At 37.6% G+C, this 19,714-nt stretch overlaps 1 protein-coding gene across 3 annotated transcripts; it reads right to left on the reverse strand.

Moving 5' to 3' along the window:
- Positions 1-609: 609 nt before the first annotated feature.
- On the reverse strand, positions 610-12,131 carry LOC311077438 (uncharacterized protein). Of its 3 annotated transcripts, XM_084105909.1 has the most exons (3): positions 12,026-12,109; positions 5,843-6,108; positions 610-3,696 (listed from the first exon to the last, which is right to left on the reverse strand). In XM_084105909.1, the coding sequence occupies exons 2-3, from the start codon at positions 5,898-5,900 to the stop codon at positions 2,441-2,443; spliced, it is 1,314 nt and encodes a 437-aa protein (XP_083962035.1). In that variant the 5' UTR covers positions 5,901-6,108; positions 12,026-12,109; the 3' UTR covers positions 610-2,440. The 3 variants fall into 3 exon arrangements, with proteins under 3 accessions (XP_083962035.1, XP_083962036.1, XP_083962034.1); XM_084105910.1 differs by lacking the exon at positions 5,843-6,108 and having other exon boundaries at positions 12,026-12,131; XM_084105908.1 differs by lacking the exon at positions 12,026-12,109 and having other exon boundaries at positions 5,843-6,354.
- Between the last annotated feature and the right edge of the window lie 7,583 nt (positions 12,132-19,714).

The raw sequence follows: 19,714 nt of genomic DNA on the forward strand, positions 1-19,714 counted from the left end.
CTCCTGGACGAAATCTCTGAATCAGACGAGGACACGGACGTTTGTGTTGTGAACCATCCTAGTTTCACACCGCATCTGACTGAACATCCCGGTAACGTTACCATGCAATAATTCACCACTTCGAAAGAAATACAAATTAGGAGTAATTCACTAATGAGTTTGCCAAATAACTAACGTTAGACATTTTGTGTGAAATGAATTTCAAGCTCCGGTGGTAGCTAGCCCGACGGATGAGTGATTCATATGCTGTTCTAGATTAGTGGGAGTGGCTTGCGCAGCTGTGCAATGTGGTGCATTTTGGGAGTTGTTGTCTTTCATACAAATGCGTCCTGAAGTTACTTTCTTTCTTTCCTCGGTCAAGAAGGCACCAAATTCAAAATTTATTTTACATTTCGACTACATATATGACCCACTTTCAATAAAGATCAATGTTCCCATGGGTGAAATGCTCCTTTAAAGTACATTTAAAATCAGGTACTTTTTACTTAAGTAGGGTTTTCATTGTGGTACTTTTACTTTTACTAAAGTAAATATGTCTCTGTTTATTTGTACTTTTACTTAAGTACTGAGATTCAGTACTTCCTCCACCACTGATCATAGCCCGTGCCAACCGGCGCGTTCATTGCTGATAGCTGGAGCACTGAGTAGAATGGCTTCTAAGCGATTGTGGTGTTCTTGGGTGTAATAACGAACACAGCAGTCATTTTGATGTTCCTAAATCCGAACCGCTGAAGACGCAGTGTCTGAGTTTGTTTTCGAAGGGAATTCCCCACAACGTCAATGCTTTCATGTTTGCGCGAGTCATTTCACCAGACTGCTTTACAAACGATGGTCAGTATAAAGCTGGTTTTACTAAGAAGCTGCTCCTAAAAAAAGGATCGTACCAACAATTCGTATTCCTCCTGCAATTCCAGAAGAACTGAAGTGAGTGTAACGTTTTATTAATCTTTATATTAATCTTTGCAAATCGCTTGCTGCACGCTTCACGATGAATGCGGCTATTTTTACACTCGGTACATTACGGCATGTTTTCTATGTACGAGGTTCTCAATATAATCCATAATCCCATGTTTGTAATAAACAACGAATTGGTTATTGTGTTACAAACGGTGTACGCACAGAACAGAGGGGCGGGGTGAGCAAAGCTCATTATCATTTAAAGACACATGCACTGAAACGGCGTGCTGAAAACAGAGCTGTTTTTGACCAGGTAAAATTAGTGTTTTCTTACAATACTAATGAGAATTTTTAATTAAAGTATATTACAAACTTTTAATTTATACCCTAAAGAATCATTTTAGCTTGTACAAAAATGACATTATATGACCCCTTTAAATCCTGGGCGCGAAGCGCGCCAGTGTGTTCACAAACGCCGTGTCACCAACACCGACACTTTCCACGCACGCTATTGGATGAAGGCAACAAATACGTCATGCAGGTCGGACCCCGCACATAGCTGCTTGCTCTATTTGTCAGGAAAATAACCTGGAGAAAGTTACCGATATTATAGTAATGGACAAAGTGTGTGAGTGGCAACAATTTTTATTTGCTTTGTTGAAAAGCGTAGCAGTTACATATATAAAAAACTGGGTTATTATTGTATAGCCTATGTGTTAAAAATAGTACAAAATGATGCTGCCTTGCTGTAGGCTAACGTTACTCAAAGACAATAAAGGCCAATGTCATGTAACATAGTTATACTGGTGGTTGTATGGAATATTTTTTACAAAGGTTTAGAGGAAATAAAGTTAATATTACTGGCATATAAACACAGTTAATGTACACAGTTTGTTTTTATTTGTTAATGTATCAAATGCAGTTACTCAGATCATTTAATTGGTTTTACTTACATTTACTCAGTTAATATACAGTGCATGTAATTGATTTCACTGCTTAAAAATGTTTAACCAAAAAAAAAAATAAATTGAGTAAATCATATTAAAAGTTTTTAGAGTGCATCACCACCAGAGTTCATGTCACGTATACAAAAACATATTACAGCCAATTTTCAACATTTTAATCACTGTTATCCAAGCGACGTGTTATCCAAGCATTAATGTCAAGTAAAGTTATACTGTGTCTGTGAGCAGCACATATGAGGTGTTTCTGGGTTTTTCTCACTCATTTCTGCTCCGAGGTCTCTATTGTGGCATTTCTTTGAGGTTTAGAATCCAGTATTTCTGGATCAATAAGTCCATCTCATATTCTGTCCAAACACGCCGCGCCTTCCAAGTCAGGTGACCTGTAAATGCGCAAAAACTGTTTCCATTGCAGTTTTGCGAAATATTTCTTTTTCGAATTGCCTGAAAAACCAGCTCATGCGAGCGTAAAAACTTTTTTGCGATAACTGGGAGTTTTTGCGAAATTGACGTGTTTCCATTGGGCGTATTTACAATTCGCAATTTCAATTTGCGCAATTTGAAGGGTAATGGAAACGCGGCTACTGTGAACACTTGTAAGGTTTTTCTCCAGTGTGAATTCTCTGGTGCCGTTTTAAATTGCCCGCTGTAGTAAAAGTCTTCTCACACTCAAAGCACATGTACTCTCTCACACCAGTGTGAATTTTCTGATGTACTTTTAAATTGCACAGCACTGAAAAACTCTTCCCACACACAGAACATGAGTGTGGCTTCTCTTTCGTATGAACTGTCAGGTGTGTCTTCAGGACTGATGCACAGATAAATGTTTTGCCGCACTGATCACATGAGAACGGCTTCTCTCCGGTGTGGATCCTCATGTGTCGCTTCAGGGCACTTATAAAAGCAAAACTCTGTCCACACTGATCACACCTGTGCGGCTTCTCTCCAGTGTGGATCATGATTTCATGTGATCTCAGAGATGATGTTCGACTGAATCTCTTGTCACAGTGTGAACACTTGTAAGGTTTTTCTCCAGTGTGAATTCTCTGGTGCTGATTTAAACTGTTCGCTGTAATAAAAGTCTTCTCACACTCAAAGCACACGTACTCTCTCACACCAGTGTGGATTTTCTGATGTTTATGTAAAGTTTGCAGCCATGAAAAACTCTTTCCACACACAGAACATGAATGCGGCTTCTCCTTTGTATGAACTGTCAGGTGTGACTTCAGGTCTGATGCCCTAATAAATGTTTTGCCGCATTGATCACATGAGAACGGCTTCTCTCCGGTGTGGATCCTCATGTGTCCTTTAAGGGATGAAAATTGACTGAAATCTTTCCCACATTTATCACACTTAAAAGGCTTCTCTCCGGTGTGGATCCTCATGTGAACATCAAGGTTTGATGACTGCGTGAAACTCTTCCCGCATTGATCACATGTGAACGGCTTCTCTCCGGTGTGGATCCTCATGTGAACATCAAGGTTTGATGATTGCGTGAAACTCTTTCCACACTGATCACATGAGAACGGCTTCTCTCCTGTATGAACTCTCATGTGGCGCTCAAGACGATCTCTGCGTGTGTAACTCTTTCCACACTGAGTGCAGGTGAAAGATTTCTTGGCTCTTCTTTTCTTTAAAAATGTCTTTTTAGTCTTTGAGCGACTCAAAGGTTTTTCTCCAGGTTTGACATGATGTTCCTCTTCCACTTCACTCAGTTCTTCACTCTCCTCCTTCACTTCACTCAGTTCTTCACTCTCCTCCTTCACTTCACTCAGTTCTTCACTCTCCTCCTTCACTTCACTCAGTTTTTCACTCTCCTCGCTCTCTTCCATCAGGTCTGACATGAAAGAAAAATGTATTAAATAAAATTTTCAGTACATCAAAATAATTAATTGAAAGAAATATAAATTGAAAGTGAGCCCTAAAGTAATAGTGAGTGATCGACCGATAAATCGGGCCGATATTTGCGGGTTTTGCGGGCTGCTGCGTTCGCCGATAGTTTTTTTCCCGGCATTAATTACAGACAGGCGTCCGCAGGCAGCTCTGTGTTGCTGGAGACGCTGCAGTTCACGTGCAGCCCATGCACTGCCCCTCCCACACTAGCAGAGTGCTGGAAGCCTCTTCAAGACAACGGTTAGTTTTAAAATTTCAAAGCATCTTTTTAACTGTTAGCTGAAATACACTTTGAAAGTGGAAACACGTTGCTCTATATGTGCGTGCAACTATAGCTAAGCAAGTTTGTGGGTCCAAATGGAAAACGCGAATGCCTCATCTATAAAACTGCTTGTCATTGTTTTTAGGGAGCTGCAAATAGCTAAGTTTGAGGCTATCCATATGCATAAGGCAGCTGTTACAAACACTGGTCATAGGATTAAATAATGCCGACGTTGTTCGGTGATTCCGTGATATTTGTGGGAGTTTTATTCAGCGACTACCTGGCTGACGTTTGGACGTGTGCTCATAAAAGAAGTGATGCGGTTGTGACACGCACGCGATGCAGCGCGCTCGTTTGTTCCATAGACAGTATATAAACGGTTTGTCCCATAGACAGTATAAACGGTTTGTCCAGGCGCTCCTATGCCGTGGTGAGATGAAAACATCTAAACTTTCTTAGGGCCTGTTCACATATCGCGTCTTTTGCGCGCGCAAGTTCGTTATTTCAAATGTAGACGCGCGGTATGCGCGCTCATAATGGAAGCGACGCGGTCGCGGTGCGACGCGCTCGTTTTTTCCAAGCGCGCCCGCGCCGCATCGAGATAAAAACATCTCAACTTTTCAGAATGCCGCAAGCGCACCACAGGTCACGTGACAAGAACCAAGCTTAGCAACGACAGACGCCTCCGGAGCGCAACCACCCGAGCGCTTTGGAAAAAAGAGAACGCGGCGCGCCTAGCGTTTTCTATGCGTTTTTAGGCGCGATATGTGAAAGCCGCCGCCGCAAGTGCACGCAGGTCATGTGACAAAAAACAACTGACCTTTCCATGACAACATCGAAAGCTCGGTCGAACAGCGGATCATAGCTGGACAGGGCAGGTTTTTATTTCTCATCTCCATAAATATATGTAGTCGTAAAGGGCAGGAAATAAATGAATCCTTACTTCCTCGTCATCATGGAGAGAGCAGTTCATGTTTGCATAGCAACAACAGACGCAAGCGCTTGTAGAAGCGGCGCGGCCGTGCTTTCCACACGTTTTAGACGCGATCCCTAATTCATAATAAACTTAGAATCTATTTGGTTTAAAATCGTTTTTGTTTTGTTTAAAATGGAGATCACGATTACATAGATCAGACAACTACACAGAATAACATGTTCCAGTCAAATTATTTAATTATGCTTAAATATTTATATTCAGAATTTATTTTCAGAATTTGAATTATGCTTACATATTTATTTTCAGTATTTTCAGCACTGAACTTTTTTTCTGTTCTACCTCACATGTTTTTAATATTTGTCAAATATTGTTTTATCTTTTAAGTTCAATAAATGTTCCTTTCTTAATTGAGACTTGTAACAGTTGTTATCATTATATATTATATACATGTCATTTTTATGATGTAAACTGAGTGAGCAAAAGCAGTATCGGCTCCAAATATCGGCCCAAGAAAATCGGCAACCCGTATCGGTCATCGGCTAAGGCTGATGAAAAAAAATCGGTATCGGCATCAGCACTAAAAAATCCATATCGGTCGATCCCTAGTAATAGTAGAAAGTAGACAACTGTTATAAAATATTATGATAATTTGATGCCTTTTTATAAATTGATTATTTATCAGTTAAAAAAATAGTATTAACTTGATCTGATGTTGATAATCAATATAAAAATGTCTCAAACCTCCCTTTACTGACCATTTGTTGAAGAAAAACCCAGAACATTCTGTACCATTTCATAGAAAAACTGTTTGTCTAAAAGTGATGAAGTGCTTGAATGTTTCTAACATTAATGTTCTTCAGCATCATGAATGAATGAAGAATAAACACCAACCTCTTTGTTCTTCAGGATCTTCAGTGTGTTTCATTCTGCAGGGTTCTGGATCACTCATGTTCTCACTGTCCTCTTTAATAAACTCAGTCTTTGCAGATTTCAGCTCTTCCTGATGCTCTGATGCTCGTCTTCACTTGTAGCTGATGGGAATTTACAGCATTTAATGGAGAATTGATGTGGGAGGAGCTTCACTGACCATGTGACTGGTGTGGGAGGAGCTTCATTGATGATGTAATTGGTGTGGGAGGAGCTGATCTGCCCAAAATCTAAAATATATCAGTTACTGAGTTTGTTTTTATACTAAATGACACTTCTAAAATATTATGATCATTTGCAGAATGCATTTTTATGAATTGATTATATATATGTCCTTGAAACTTTCCTTGAATGAGGTAAATTTATCTTCCAATTATTATTTTTAAAACATGATTGAATCTGAATCCAGGCACGAATCCCATTGTTGCCATATTTTGACACCAGCTTTGAGATTGATATTTATTTTACTAAAACATTTTGAATTATTAATGTCCGTTCACACTAGACTTTTCCTACCACTGACTTCCATTCATACGCATGTGAAAGTGGGACACCAGAAACACAAGCTCAAGTGAATAAGTCTGTGACAAATAATTCATTCATTATTTGTATTGCTAATCCTAACATTATTATGTTTATTTATTAAAATACAGGTATCTAGAAATAAATAAAATAATATTTAAATTCTTCCAAATATGAATAATGGTAAGAAAAACAGTTAAAATCATAAACACAGAAATAAATGTACAAATAGTAACCAACAAATACCCTCAGTCTGCTGACACCAATGAAATGAGCTTTAAGTGTCAATTTACAGGAGATCTGAAGACATCAGCATAATAAATGAGGTGAAAACAGGAACTATTGTCATGAAATAAAGAGTGTTTTCAGCAGATCTGTTAATATTGATGAGCCTCAGACTATCAACACTCATTCAACAAGCCATTCAGGATCATCAGCAGATCATCTCACTTTATTCTGAGTGTTTGCTGTTAGAAACACATTATTTGAGTCAGGATACATGATAAAAGCACAAACTGCTCTATTGAAAGACAATACTGTTATTTCTCACACTATGACATGAATAAAACATCAATAACACAAAACAATGACACTCATCTTCCTCAACCACTACAGATAAGTATTTACAGCAGCATAATGTCCAAATTAATCTAAATATATAGTTTGATCTTATAATAACTACATTAATCACTACACAGTAAATTTGAAATCCGGAAAATCAACACCAATATACTTAAATTCAACACTTTAAAAGTGTAAATATGGAAACAACCCTCAAAGTGTTAGTTCAACACTTTCAAGAGTGTTGCCTCTCGCAACACCGACACAGAGTTACAACGTGAACACTAAGAGAGTAAAATATGAACACCAATTCTGCATTACCTACTTTAAAGAACTGTAAAATACACTGACAAATCATGTAATCTGAAAACATAAATTCACTTTGAAATAAACACATCACTTTCTATTACTCTTTCAAAACAATCCAGAAATTTAAATTGTAACCTTAGTCTAGGATCATAAAAGTGGTTTTCTCAAAGTAGTCATTTAAATAATAACATTTTATATGCACAGAAACTGAAAATGATCAGATAAAGATCACCACAAAGCACTGTTGTTTCAAGAGTAAAACACTATTTATTCATATTTATTAGTATTGATTTTATGTCTCACGTGGCTCATCATAGGCTCAATGTAAAACATTTAGCAGTATCTTTTCCTTTAAAGGGATACTCCACCGTTTTTTCATATTAAACTGTTATTCCCTTAACTAAGACGAGTTGATACATACCTCTCTCATCTCAGTGTGTGCACTCAATCGCTCTGGCGCGCGGGGACACTTTGAAAGCACTTAGCTTAGCCCAGTATATTCAATGGTATCTAACAGCAATGAATTTAGAAGTGACCAAACACATCAACGGTTTCCCTATTTAAATACAGTTACACAAGTAGTTATACGACCAAGTATGGTGACACAAAATAAAACGTTGCACTTTTCTAAGTGGGTTAAAAAGGATAACTATAATGTATGGCGGAATAGCACTTTTGGAAGTACTTCGACTGGCGCAGTAAAAAGTCACTCTCACTTCTGTCAATAGTGGAAAGAGGATCAGGAAGTGACTTTTTACTGCGCCAGTCGAAGTACTTCCAAAAGTGCTATTCCACCATACATTATAGTTATCATTTTTAACCCACTGTTAGAAATGTATTTTCTTTGTCCCAGCTTGTCCATGTAATAGCTTTGTCCATAGCATAAGTTGTGTCCAGAAGAAAAGGCTTGGTCTGCACATTCCTTTTGTGTGTACGTAAGGATACATCTGTTTCATGCACCCCAATGTAGAGAGGGGGAGAGAGATGTGTGTTTTCTATGCATTGTGTGTTGCAGAAGCCCTTCGGATCTAAAGGACCTAAAGGAAACTGTATCGGATATTGACCATTTATAGTTATGTTATACAACAGTATATGATACCTATGATGTCATGTATGATTTTATTGGTTAAGATTGTGATACTCCCTATACATTTTCAGTATATATTCTTTGTCTAGAATATTGGGAGCTGAGCTATTTTCCTGAGCTTCCCAGCGCTGGTTTCTTCTTTTCTTTTGTTTTATTCATTCACTACCTAAATAAAGGACGGAAAGAAAAGGCACTTCGGGTCAGAATAAACTTTATTTCTGACACCCACTTAGAAAAGCACTGTGTTTTATTTTGTGTGTACGCACTGAGATGAGAAAGGTATGTATCAACTCGTCTTAGTTAAAGTGATACTTCACCTCTGGGAAGATGAATGTGTATTTAAAATAGGTCATTTAAGTAGAAGAAATGTGAAGACATTTTTGAATTTGGAGCTTTCTAGACTGAGAAAAGCCAGAAAATGTATTTTTGGCTTATGTGGATGAAAGACAACAACTCCCAGAAGGCCACGCCTACCGGTAAGAGTGCGCAGTTGAAAACAACAAGGCTAGCCTACGTGATGAGTTTGCCAGGGATTTACAGATTGCCCAAAATGTCCGGGATTCGGCTTTTGCGTTCTACAGTCGGCATTAGGGATCGACCGATATGGATTTTTTAGTGCCTATGCCGATACCGATTTTTTTTCATCAGCCTTGACCGATGACCGATACGGGCTGCCGATTTTCTTGGGCCGATATTTGGAGCCGATACTGCTTTTGCTCACTCAATTTAAATCATAAAAATGACACAATGATGATAACAAATGTTACAAGTCTCAATTTAAAAAAGGAACATTTATTGAACTTAAAAAACAATATTTGACAAATATTAAAAACATGTGAGGTAAAGTAAAAAAAAGTTCAGTGCTAAAAATTCTGAAAATAAATATTTAAGCATGTATAAAATAATTACACTATTGCACACAGTAGCAACAAGCAAGCAGCATAATAAACGTCTGTCATTGCTATGCAGCCATGAACTGCACTCTCCATGACGAGGAAGTAAGGATTAATTTATTTCTAGCCCTTTACGAATACATATATTTATGGAGATGAGAAATAAAAACCCGCCCTGTCCAGCTATGATCAGCTGTTCGGCCGAGCTTTCAATGTTGTCGTATTATTCCACCACGCTTGCGGCATTCTGGAAACTTGAGATGTTTTTATCTCGATGCGGCGCGGACGCGCTTGGAAAAAACGAGCGCGTCGCTTCCATTATGAAGCGCGCATACATTTGAAATAACGAACTTGAGCGCGCAAAAGACGCGATATGTGAACAGGCCCTAAAAAGTTTAGATGTTTTCATCTCACCACGGCATAGGAGCGCCTGGACAAACGAGCGCGCTGTGTCGCAACCGCGACGCTTCTTTTATGAGCACACGTCCAAACCTCAGCCAGGTAGTCGCTGAATAAAACTCCCACAAATATCACGGAACAACGTCGGCATTATTTAATCCTATGACCAGTGTTCTTAACAGCTGCCGTATGGACAGCCTCAAACTTAGCTATTTGCAGCTCCCTAAATACAATGACAAGCAGTTTTATAGATGAGGCATTTGCGTTTTCCATTTGGACCCACAAACTTGCTTAGCTATAGTTGCACGCACATATAGAGCAACGTGTTTCCACTTTTTAAGTGTATGGCAATATTTCAGCTAAGTCAAACAGTTAAAAGATGCTTTGAAAGTTTAAAACTTGCCATTGTCTTGAAGAGGCTTCCAGCATCAAGTTCACGGATAATTGTGCGTGCATTTATTAATTATTATCTTAATGAATAATGCAACAAGGACAAATCATGTAAACTGCCTTGTTTGTTTATTCAGAATGAAATGGATCGCAAATGGGTCCAAATGAAGGAACGTAAAAAAAAAGCAAAAAAAAGTAACACTTTATAATAATGTTCAGTTGTAAGTCATTTATAAGTGATTAGTTAATGATGAACTAATCATTTACAAAACAGTCATAAATGAGTAGCAAGTGACATACTAACATTTTATGTATGTTTTGTAAATTGTGTTACAAGTCATTTACAATTGATTAGTTAATGATTAACTAATCATTTAAAAACATGACTAATCATTCATAAATTATAAATTAGTGATATGTTCATTACATGTTTTGTAGATTCAGTTATAAGTCATTTACAATTGATTAGCTAATGATTAACTAATCATTTACTAAACATGACTATGCGTTTCATAAATGTTTAATAAATGATGTTACATTTTTTTTGCATGTTTTGCTCACATCAGGTGCACAGTGGTTAAAGACTCCATGTGTTTCAGAGAAGCTGTCTATACCCTCACCAGTCAGCACTTACACTACAGTACACACTACAGTGTTCAACACCTGTTATAGATGTGTAAACGCATGAATTAATCATTTACAAGTGATGAATAGTTTACTGACTTGTAACGGAATTTACAAAACATACATAAAATGTTAGTAGGCTATATCACTTGCTACTCATTTATGAATGTTCTGTAAATGACTAGTTCATCATGAACTAACCACTTATAAATTACTTACAACTGAACGTTATTATAAAGTGTTACCGAAAAAGGAAAGTGAACAATGATGAACACAGAAAATGAACAAGAATAAATTTTGGATGGCCTAGGCTACAACTCTAATTTAATTCAACAAGGTTTTAGAATATAGAATATTTTTTAAACAAAATAAATATTTTTAAAGTTTATTATCCCGGGCCTGGTATGCGTGCGAGGAGACGCTGAGCATGACACGTGACGTGTTGCATTTTGTAACACAAGTGCTCGATCAAGTTCGGGCTCGGGCAGAGAATCTAAGCTCTGATTTATCTGATCCTGTCCATTAGCTTTGATCCATGTACGGCTTTTCAGAATGTCACCAAGTACAAATATTTATGTATTTTTTCAGCGCGAAAACTCTAGCTAGCTAGCTGGGAACAATGAAAAGGGTCCAGAGCAGCAAATGCAGTGAATGAAGTTTATGTGATTTATTTTTATGAATAAAAATGTTTCAAAACATCCCCCCCCCCACTCTGTTTTTTTTTTTTTTTTCACAAATCGCACCCTGGCTATGCATTTAAAATTAGTTTAATATTCTATATCTATTAAAACTGCAGCTTAATAACATTTTGATTTTTAAATCATTTAAATCAAACACTGGTGAAACAACCACTTATGTCTGTAATGGTGACTTGATAGCTAGGACTGTAACTGTAGCTAGTTGAGAATAGGTGACCACTGTGGTGCATCGGTAAGAATGCAATCGAATGCTCTAATGCTCTTCAATGGATTTATTGACAGCCAGCAGATGATTATCTGTCTTCCTGAGTGTGCATGTGGTTCTACAATGAACAATACAAAGAAAAATATCAGCATAAACGACAGTGCTATGATGCAATAAGTAAAGCTAATAAATGGTAATTAGTACAACTTTCCCTTCAAGTAACTTTAATATCAAATAACCAAATAATATACCAGATGACACACATTAGCTAATAACTATACAATGTCAGGTGAGTACACACATAAACACTCTAGTAGTGTAACACTATACTAGCTATTAGCATAATGCTAGCGAACTTTATGCTAACATACGGCATTTCAACTGAACTGAGCATCCCAGAATAGACAAACCTAAGGCACCGAAATACACATATGTAAACATTTACACCAGGGTACTCACATGTCTCTGAACGCACACATGCACAGATAACGACAAAGACGACAACTATGCACTTCAGAAATATCTACGATGCGCTGCCCGTAGTCACTCTCACTACTAACTCATCATCAGTCAGCGCAAACAAGTGTCCTCTCGGTGACCCCAAAACGAAAGCGCTGATTGGCTGATCCCCAATCTAGGCTAAATAGCAAGTCCTTTTTTACAATGTCTATTGTGTTAACAATATTTGAAGTCAAATTTTGGTTCGTTCTAAAATGAGCAGGGATATGCAACTTTAGGTAATATTAATAAATAAATAAATAAATAAATAAATAAATAAATAAATAACTTTAAGGACTCATTTAAAAAAAATGTAAAAGCAATGTTTAATTGCTCAACAAACAACAATTAAACCACTTTACAGTCTAAAGACATTCAATTATAAGATTTAAATGTCTCTGAAGCAAAGAGATTTCAGATATGTTTTGAAGTAACACCACAGACATAATATAACACCACAGTAATATTGCATAAAAGGTTTAACAATTAAAAATTTCCAGTATTTCTCCCCCATCTCCTCTGGACATAAATCGCCATCACTTAGGGTTAAGTACAGAATTTGAATTACTAAAATTACTAATACTATATGATATTCAGTTCCAATCCCTTTTATTCGCCCTAAAACCTAAGCTGGATGTGCTGGATATATGAACTTAAAGGGACACTTCACCTCTGGAAAGATGAATGTGTATTTAAATTGGGTAATTTATAGAAATGTGAAATTATTTTTGAATTTGGAGCCTTCTAGACTGAGAAAAGCCAGAAAATGTATTTTTGGCTCATGTGGATGTAAGAGATACCGGATACCGGTAAGAGAGCAGTTGTAAACAACAAAGCTAAGCTAGTCTCCGTGAGTCTGCCCGGGTTTTTGAGATCGCACAAAATGTCCGGGATTCGGGAATTGGTCGCCATTCATTATGTTTACTGTGGCGAGCAGGACGAGGCGAGGGCCGCGGGAGAACGACACGAGGCCGGTGGCGTGATTACTGATGAGCGGCACCTGTGAGATGCACCGGTCCCGTATCTCTCACGGAGGAGCAGGAATTTTCTTAGCAATAGTAAAACGCACATCAACCGATCACTTGTTTAGCGTTCATGTAAGATTCACCAATCGGAATGAATTCAGAAAACATGAATTCAGAAACATGAAAACATGAATGTTCAAAAAACATCTGAAAACCCATCTCTTTCGTGAGCACTTAACCTCATAAAAAAAAAACAAAAAAAAACTCCCCTTTCCCTCTAAACCACACTTATCGGGCTTATGCTACTCTGAATAATGCCTGAACTTTGTATCTTGAGCACTTCTTGCGCTGCCTTTTGTTTTTTGCCTCTTCATGATGACTCGCTTAATCTAGTCCTACTTTGTAAGTCGCTTTGGATAAAAGCATCTGCTAAATGACTAAATCTAAATCTGAATGAAAACAAAAGGTGTGCAAGTAAACAATGAATGGCGACCGCAGAAAGCAAAAACCGACGATCTCAACACCAAAAACAAAACAAAATCAAAACAACTTTATTCATCAATTTTTTCTCTTCCCTGTCATTCTCCTACGCTGTTTAAGAATGCAGACTCCGCGTTGTGCTGATCACATGACCAGCGTCGGCCAATGTGTGTGATCCTGACGCAGAACTGGCCAATAACGAGGCAGCGTTCTGACGTAGATCCTGGAAACACTGCACTGTGTACAACAACACGTGTTGGAGAAGCGTGTGCAGAGCAGAGGAGCAGTAAATGAAGATATAAACAAACCCAAGAATTTATGATTACTGCTTTTCACATTCACAATGTAATGCGCTTGGATTGAACTAATTGCTAAATTTTATTAAATGCTGCATAAACTAGTTTCAGAGCTCTGTACAGGTACAAAAACATCTGCAGCGTTTTAATTGGAAAGTTAGTTTACATATGTATATAAACAATAACCATTGGGGAACGTTCTCTATATGGTAATTTCTATGTTAAAGGGGACATATCATACTAAATGCACTTTTTTAGCCCTTAAATGCATTTTGTTGTATATTTGGAGTGTTTAGAAGTACAGAAAAGATTAAATTATTCTCTTCAGGTGCTTCATTGATATCTTTATATTCTGTTTTGGTCATATTTTTCAACCTGTTCCGATTTTTCTGTTATCTATGACGTTTTTTGAACTATTACGTCACAGTATTTGCAGCGGATCTGCCAAATAAGGACATTGACTTCCGGCCCAACACTTCGAGCAATCCGCCATTTTTATTTCTCGCTGCAATTTTGTAGTCCAAGCTAAAGGATGCAGAAGTTACGAGAGGGTAAGTTAAAATGTTCGGTTGTTGGATGTAGTAACCCACACGCTTCATTACACCGTCTAATGTAGATGAACTGCCGCGCTTGTGGCGCATGTTTGACTGACACATCAAATTGGATCTGATGTTATTGACGCTACAAGGCAAATAATTACAGAATACGTACTGGAGTTGTACATCAGCAAAAACAGTCTGGAGCTCTACAGCCCAGGGGGACTTACTCTTACTCCACAGAAAAACTTTTTTTTGTTACTCTATTTTCAGGCAGATTAATAAGTCGATTCCACAGTCTAACCATTTCACATTTCCTTTGGACTGAACCAGGAACCCAGCCCATATCACCCAGCGCTGCCAGCACAGGGACAAACTTATGAACCCCCAAAAAGCAGCGGACTGCACGATTTTCTACAGCGTCCAGGGCTGGGCTCTGCACGGCCCCCCACACACCAGCAGCATAATTTAACACAGGGGACACACAGGCAGCATACAACTGGGAGAACGTACCATAACCAAGATCTTTACAGATTTTTAACTTGTTTATCACAGAACCCAGGGCTCTACTGGCTGCAGCAGCTAAGACTTTAACTCCTCTGTCAAACAACATAAATTCATCAAATACAAATCCTAAATACTTATACTGGGTTGCATACTCAAGAACGGTATTACCAAAAGTAAAAACTTTTATACTTCGTAAAGTAACACCCTTCCTGAAGTGCATAATTTGCGTTTTTGCTTGATTTATAACAAGTCTCCATCTACAGCACCAATTTTCTAAAACATCTAACATTTTCTGTAAATCCTCTTCATTTTCAGCCAGTAACGCTACATCATCAGCATAGAGCAGAATGCCAACAATGACACCGTCTAAGCGCACCCCTAAGTTTAGATGTTTAATTTCAAGAGCCAAATCATTTATGAACAGAGAGAACAGGCTTGGGGACAAAATATCCCCGTTTTACACCAAAAGGAATACGAAACCACTCAGTCTGCTCATCATTCACCTGAACACATCCCACATAGTCTGCATAAAGGGATTTTAATGCCCAGTAAAACTTCCCATCAACCCCTGCCTGGAGAAGCTTCAAACTTAACAAATCCCTATTCACCCAGTCAAAAGCCTTTTTAAAATCCACAAAACAAACAAAAGTAGGTTTGTTTTCAGTTAATCTAGTTCTGACAATTATTGAGATTATATAAATATGATCAATACATGCCCTGTGTTTTCAAAATCCATTTTGTTCATCTACTAGATACTCTGTTGTTTCCAAAAAATTACTTAATCTAGCATTTAAAATACTAGAGTAGATTTTATAAACAGTACTTAGGAGACTGATTCCTCTGTAGTTAAGAGGTATGCGAGGGTCATCTTTCGCTGATTTAGGAATAGGTTTAATGATTGATTTATACCATGTAGAAGGAACAAAGTAAATTATTAAGTGTAAATTACTGTTACTGAATACCTGAATACATTTTACTAATGCTGTTTTTAATGACTTATTTTAGGTTGATAATTAAACAATGAATCAGCAAAAACATGGATTATGTGCTTATTTATTTAATACAAACTGATTGATTTACTTATTAATGATAGTTTCTGTTAATTAAATTTATTGTAATATATATTCAAAGGATTCTTAAGTGTTTGAACAATAAACAATGTAGAATGTGTTGTTTGTAGAACGTTCCCAAGAACGTTCCCTATTGGTTAGCCAGGAAAGTTTTCTTTACGTTAATAGAACGTTCCTTATAGGTTAGGGGAACGTTCCGAGAACCTTCCGGGAACGTTCCGGGAACGCTCCGAGAACCTTCCGGGAACGTTCCCCTAACCTATAGAGGACGTTCTATTAACGTAAAGAAAACTTTCCTGGCTAACCAATAGGGAACGTTCTTGGGAATGTTCTGGGAACCAAAAACTAACGTTCCCAGAACGTAAAATTGTTAGCTGGGAATAATGTAGACAGACAGCAAACTCATTCAGTGTCAGTCATGTGTGCAGTGAAATATAATTTATTAGGCATTTAAAAGCTCTATTGAGAAATTAACAACATGGAAAGCACAATATAAGCAAAAAATCCTTCATGGCTTTCAGAAATAAAATGATTCTTGATTCAAACAGAATCAGCATAAAAATGGACAATACAATTTTGATTAAATGAGTAAAGAGTTTAATCAATCATTACTTTAAGCAAATACAAACATTAAGTAAAAGTGAAGGAGAATGAGACATATCTCTCTCTTTACTGACTTATAAGAGCCAAAGCATCTCAAGAGAAGAAGAGAAGTGTCCAGTTTCAAAGATACATGAAAGTATATCTTGAGTTTGCATTGAAAAGTAGAAGTGGAAGAGAAACCAGATGTTCTGATGAAAAACAATGAAGAAGGAGTTAAAAATTAATATCAGATTCATGTCTCTCTTAGAGGCTATTTACACCTGGCCACTTCATGCATTTTCTCAGATCGGATAACTGATCTAATTTATCAAAACGATTCCATCTACACCTGGTCACATACATTTGTTTTTGCGAAATGGATTTAAATCCCATCTTCAATTCCCTATATTCAGATTTAATGGAGCGCACGTCACTGAAAGCAACAGATATAAGCTGCATTTTATTGATCATCAGCTAAAATGTCAAAATCAAAGACCGCAATAAGAGAGAGCAGCAACAGCCCTGGAAGATCATTTTGTTTCTTTACTTTTAATGATGATGATTGTGTTAAGCATCTGCGACTTTCCCTTTGATTTGCGATTTGATTTGATTCCCTTTGAGTTCGCACGTTGGCTTGATGAAGAGATGCTCAGCTTCTCATCTGCGGAGATGCGTGTTCCAGTAGCGCCATCATATCTGGCCATTATTTTTTTAGCATTTTTGTGAGGAGTAAAATTTACATATGTGGTTTCAACAACCAGATGCATTTACACTTGTCCAGTTTCGTCTGGAATGTGGCACAGAGCTCCTCCAGAAGTGGTTTGAGTGCAATCGGATTCAAATCCGTCTCAAATGCGTTGCGGAGGGCATTTACACCTGGTCTCTTCACGATCGGATAGCTATCCCATCTGAGAAAACGCATGAAGTGACCAGGTGTAAACAGCCCTTAATAAAAAGTGTTATGGCCTCTTTTCCAGTGTGAATTTTCTGGCACTCTTTCAGTTCATCTTCTGTAGTAAAGGACTTCAGCACCGAAACACACACCGCCGTGTCTTTTCTGCTGTAATATTACTAATGAATCTTCTCCTTTGTGTGAATCTTCAGGTGTTTCTTCAGGACTGACGCCCAATGAAACTGTTTACCACACTGATCACAGTTAAATGGTCTATCTCCCAGTGTGAACTCTCATGTGAAGCTTAAGAGATGATTTGTGTCTGAAACTAGTTCTGCAGTGAACACACATGTGTGGCTTTTCTCCAGTGTGGATCCTCTCATGTGATTTCAGATGTCCTGATCGACTGAATCTCTTGTCACAGTGTGAACACTTGTAAGGTTTTTCTCCAGTGTGTATCCTCTCATGTCTTTTCAGATGTCCTGATCGTCTGAATCTCTTGTCACAGTGTGAACACTTGTAAGGTTTTTCTCCAGTGTGAATTCTCTGGTGCAGTTTTAAATAGTTCGCTGTAGTAAAAGTATTCTCACACTCAAAGCACATGTACTCTCTCACACCAGTGTGAGTTCTCTCATGTCTATGTAAATATGGCAGCAGTGAAAACCTCTTTCCACACACAGAACATGAATGCGGCTTCTCCTTTGTATGAACTGTCAGGTGTTTCTTCAGCTCTGATGCCCTTAAAAAAGTTTTGCCGCATTGATCACATGTGAACGGCTTCTCTCCGGTGTGGGTCATCATATGACGCACAAGACTTTGTTTGGTTGTGAAACTGTTTCCACACTGAACACACATATGTGGCTTTTCTCCAGTGTGGATCCTCTTGTGTTTGGTCAGATGTGCTTTTTGTGCAAAACTCGTCCCACATTGATCACATGTGAACGGCTTCTCTCCAGTGTGAACACGCATGTGAACATCAAGATGCTGTTTGGTTGTGAAACTCTTTCCACACTGATCACATCTGAACAGCTCTCCAGTGTGGATTCTCATGTGGCGCTCAAGACTTTGTTTGGCTGTGTAACTCTTTCCACACTGAGTGCAGGTGAAAGATTTCTTGACTCTTTTGTTTAAAAGGGCCTTTATAGTCTTTGAGCGACTCGAAGGTTTTTCTCCAGGTTTGACATGATGTTCCTCCTTCACTTCACTCAGTTCTTCACTCTCCTCCTTCACTTTCATCGGGTCTGACATAAAAGAAAAAGGTTTCATTTAATTTTCAGCACATCATTAATTCAAAGAGAGAAATATAAAAAGTGAGCCATGACGTAATAGCAGAAAGTACTAGTAGACAATTGCTATAAAATATTATGATAAATCTGGTGTTGGTTTCATTAATTAATTGCATGAATGAGGTACATTCATATTTCAAGAAATAATAGAAAAATAGGCACAAATCACATTTCTAAAGGGAGAAATATTAAATATATTTGATTAATGACACAACAATTGTCCCAACATCTGAATCCAATGGTGTGGTAGAAGGTTTTCTGGATGCTCTGTCTTATCGGCGCACAAAGTAATTTAATTACAATTCTGTCAGCCATTCTGGAAAGTTCATTTACTTGATAGTTTGCTGTTTGCTGCTTAAAAAATAATAATCTTTAAAATATACACTGAAGTATTAACACAATGTTGTAAACTATATTAGAAAATATAGCGAACCAGTTATAAAATATGTGTAAATAAGGGAGATAATTTGACCCGATGTTGACAATCTATATAAAAGTTTTTCCAACCTCCCTCTACTGACCATTTGTTGAAAATCTGTACCATTTCATAGTTGAACTGTTTATCTAAATGTGATGAAGTGCTTGAATGTTTCTAACATGAATGTTCTTCAGCATCATGAATGAATGAAGAATAAACACCAACCTCTTTGTTCTTCAGGATCTTCAGTGTGTTTCATTCTGCAGGGTTCTGGATCACTCATGTTCTCACTGTCCTCTTTAATAAACTCAGTCTTTGCAGATTTCAGCTCTTCCTGATGCTCTGATGCTCGTCTTCACTTGTAGCTGATGGGAATGTACAGCATTTATTGGAGAATTGCTGTGGGAGGAGCTGATCTGACAAAATAAAAAATAATATCAGTTCCTGAATTTGTTTTTATACTAAATATCACATCTAAGCATTATGTCTGTCTGAAGTAAAGTAACTGATATGTATATCTTATGTTATGGCTAACCACAACACTCTCCTGCTTTTTACATTACAATATAGACAGAAACATAGAAATGATAAAGAAAATGTGGGTCAATGACGTGACAC

The sequence above is a fragment of the Abramis brama genome (assembly GCF_963993115.1).
Source record: "Abramis brama genome assembly, chromosome: 1".
Classification (NCBI taxonomy): Eukaryota; Metazoa; Chordata; class Actinopteri; order Cypriniformes; family Leuciscidae; genus Abramis; species Abramis brama.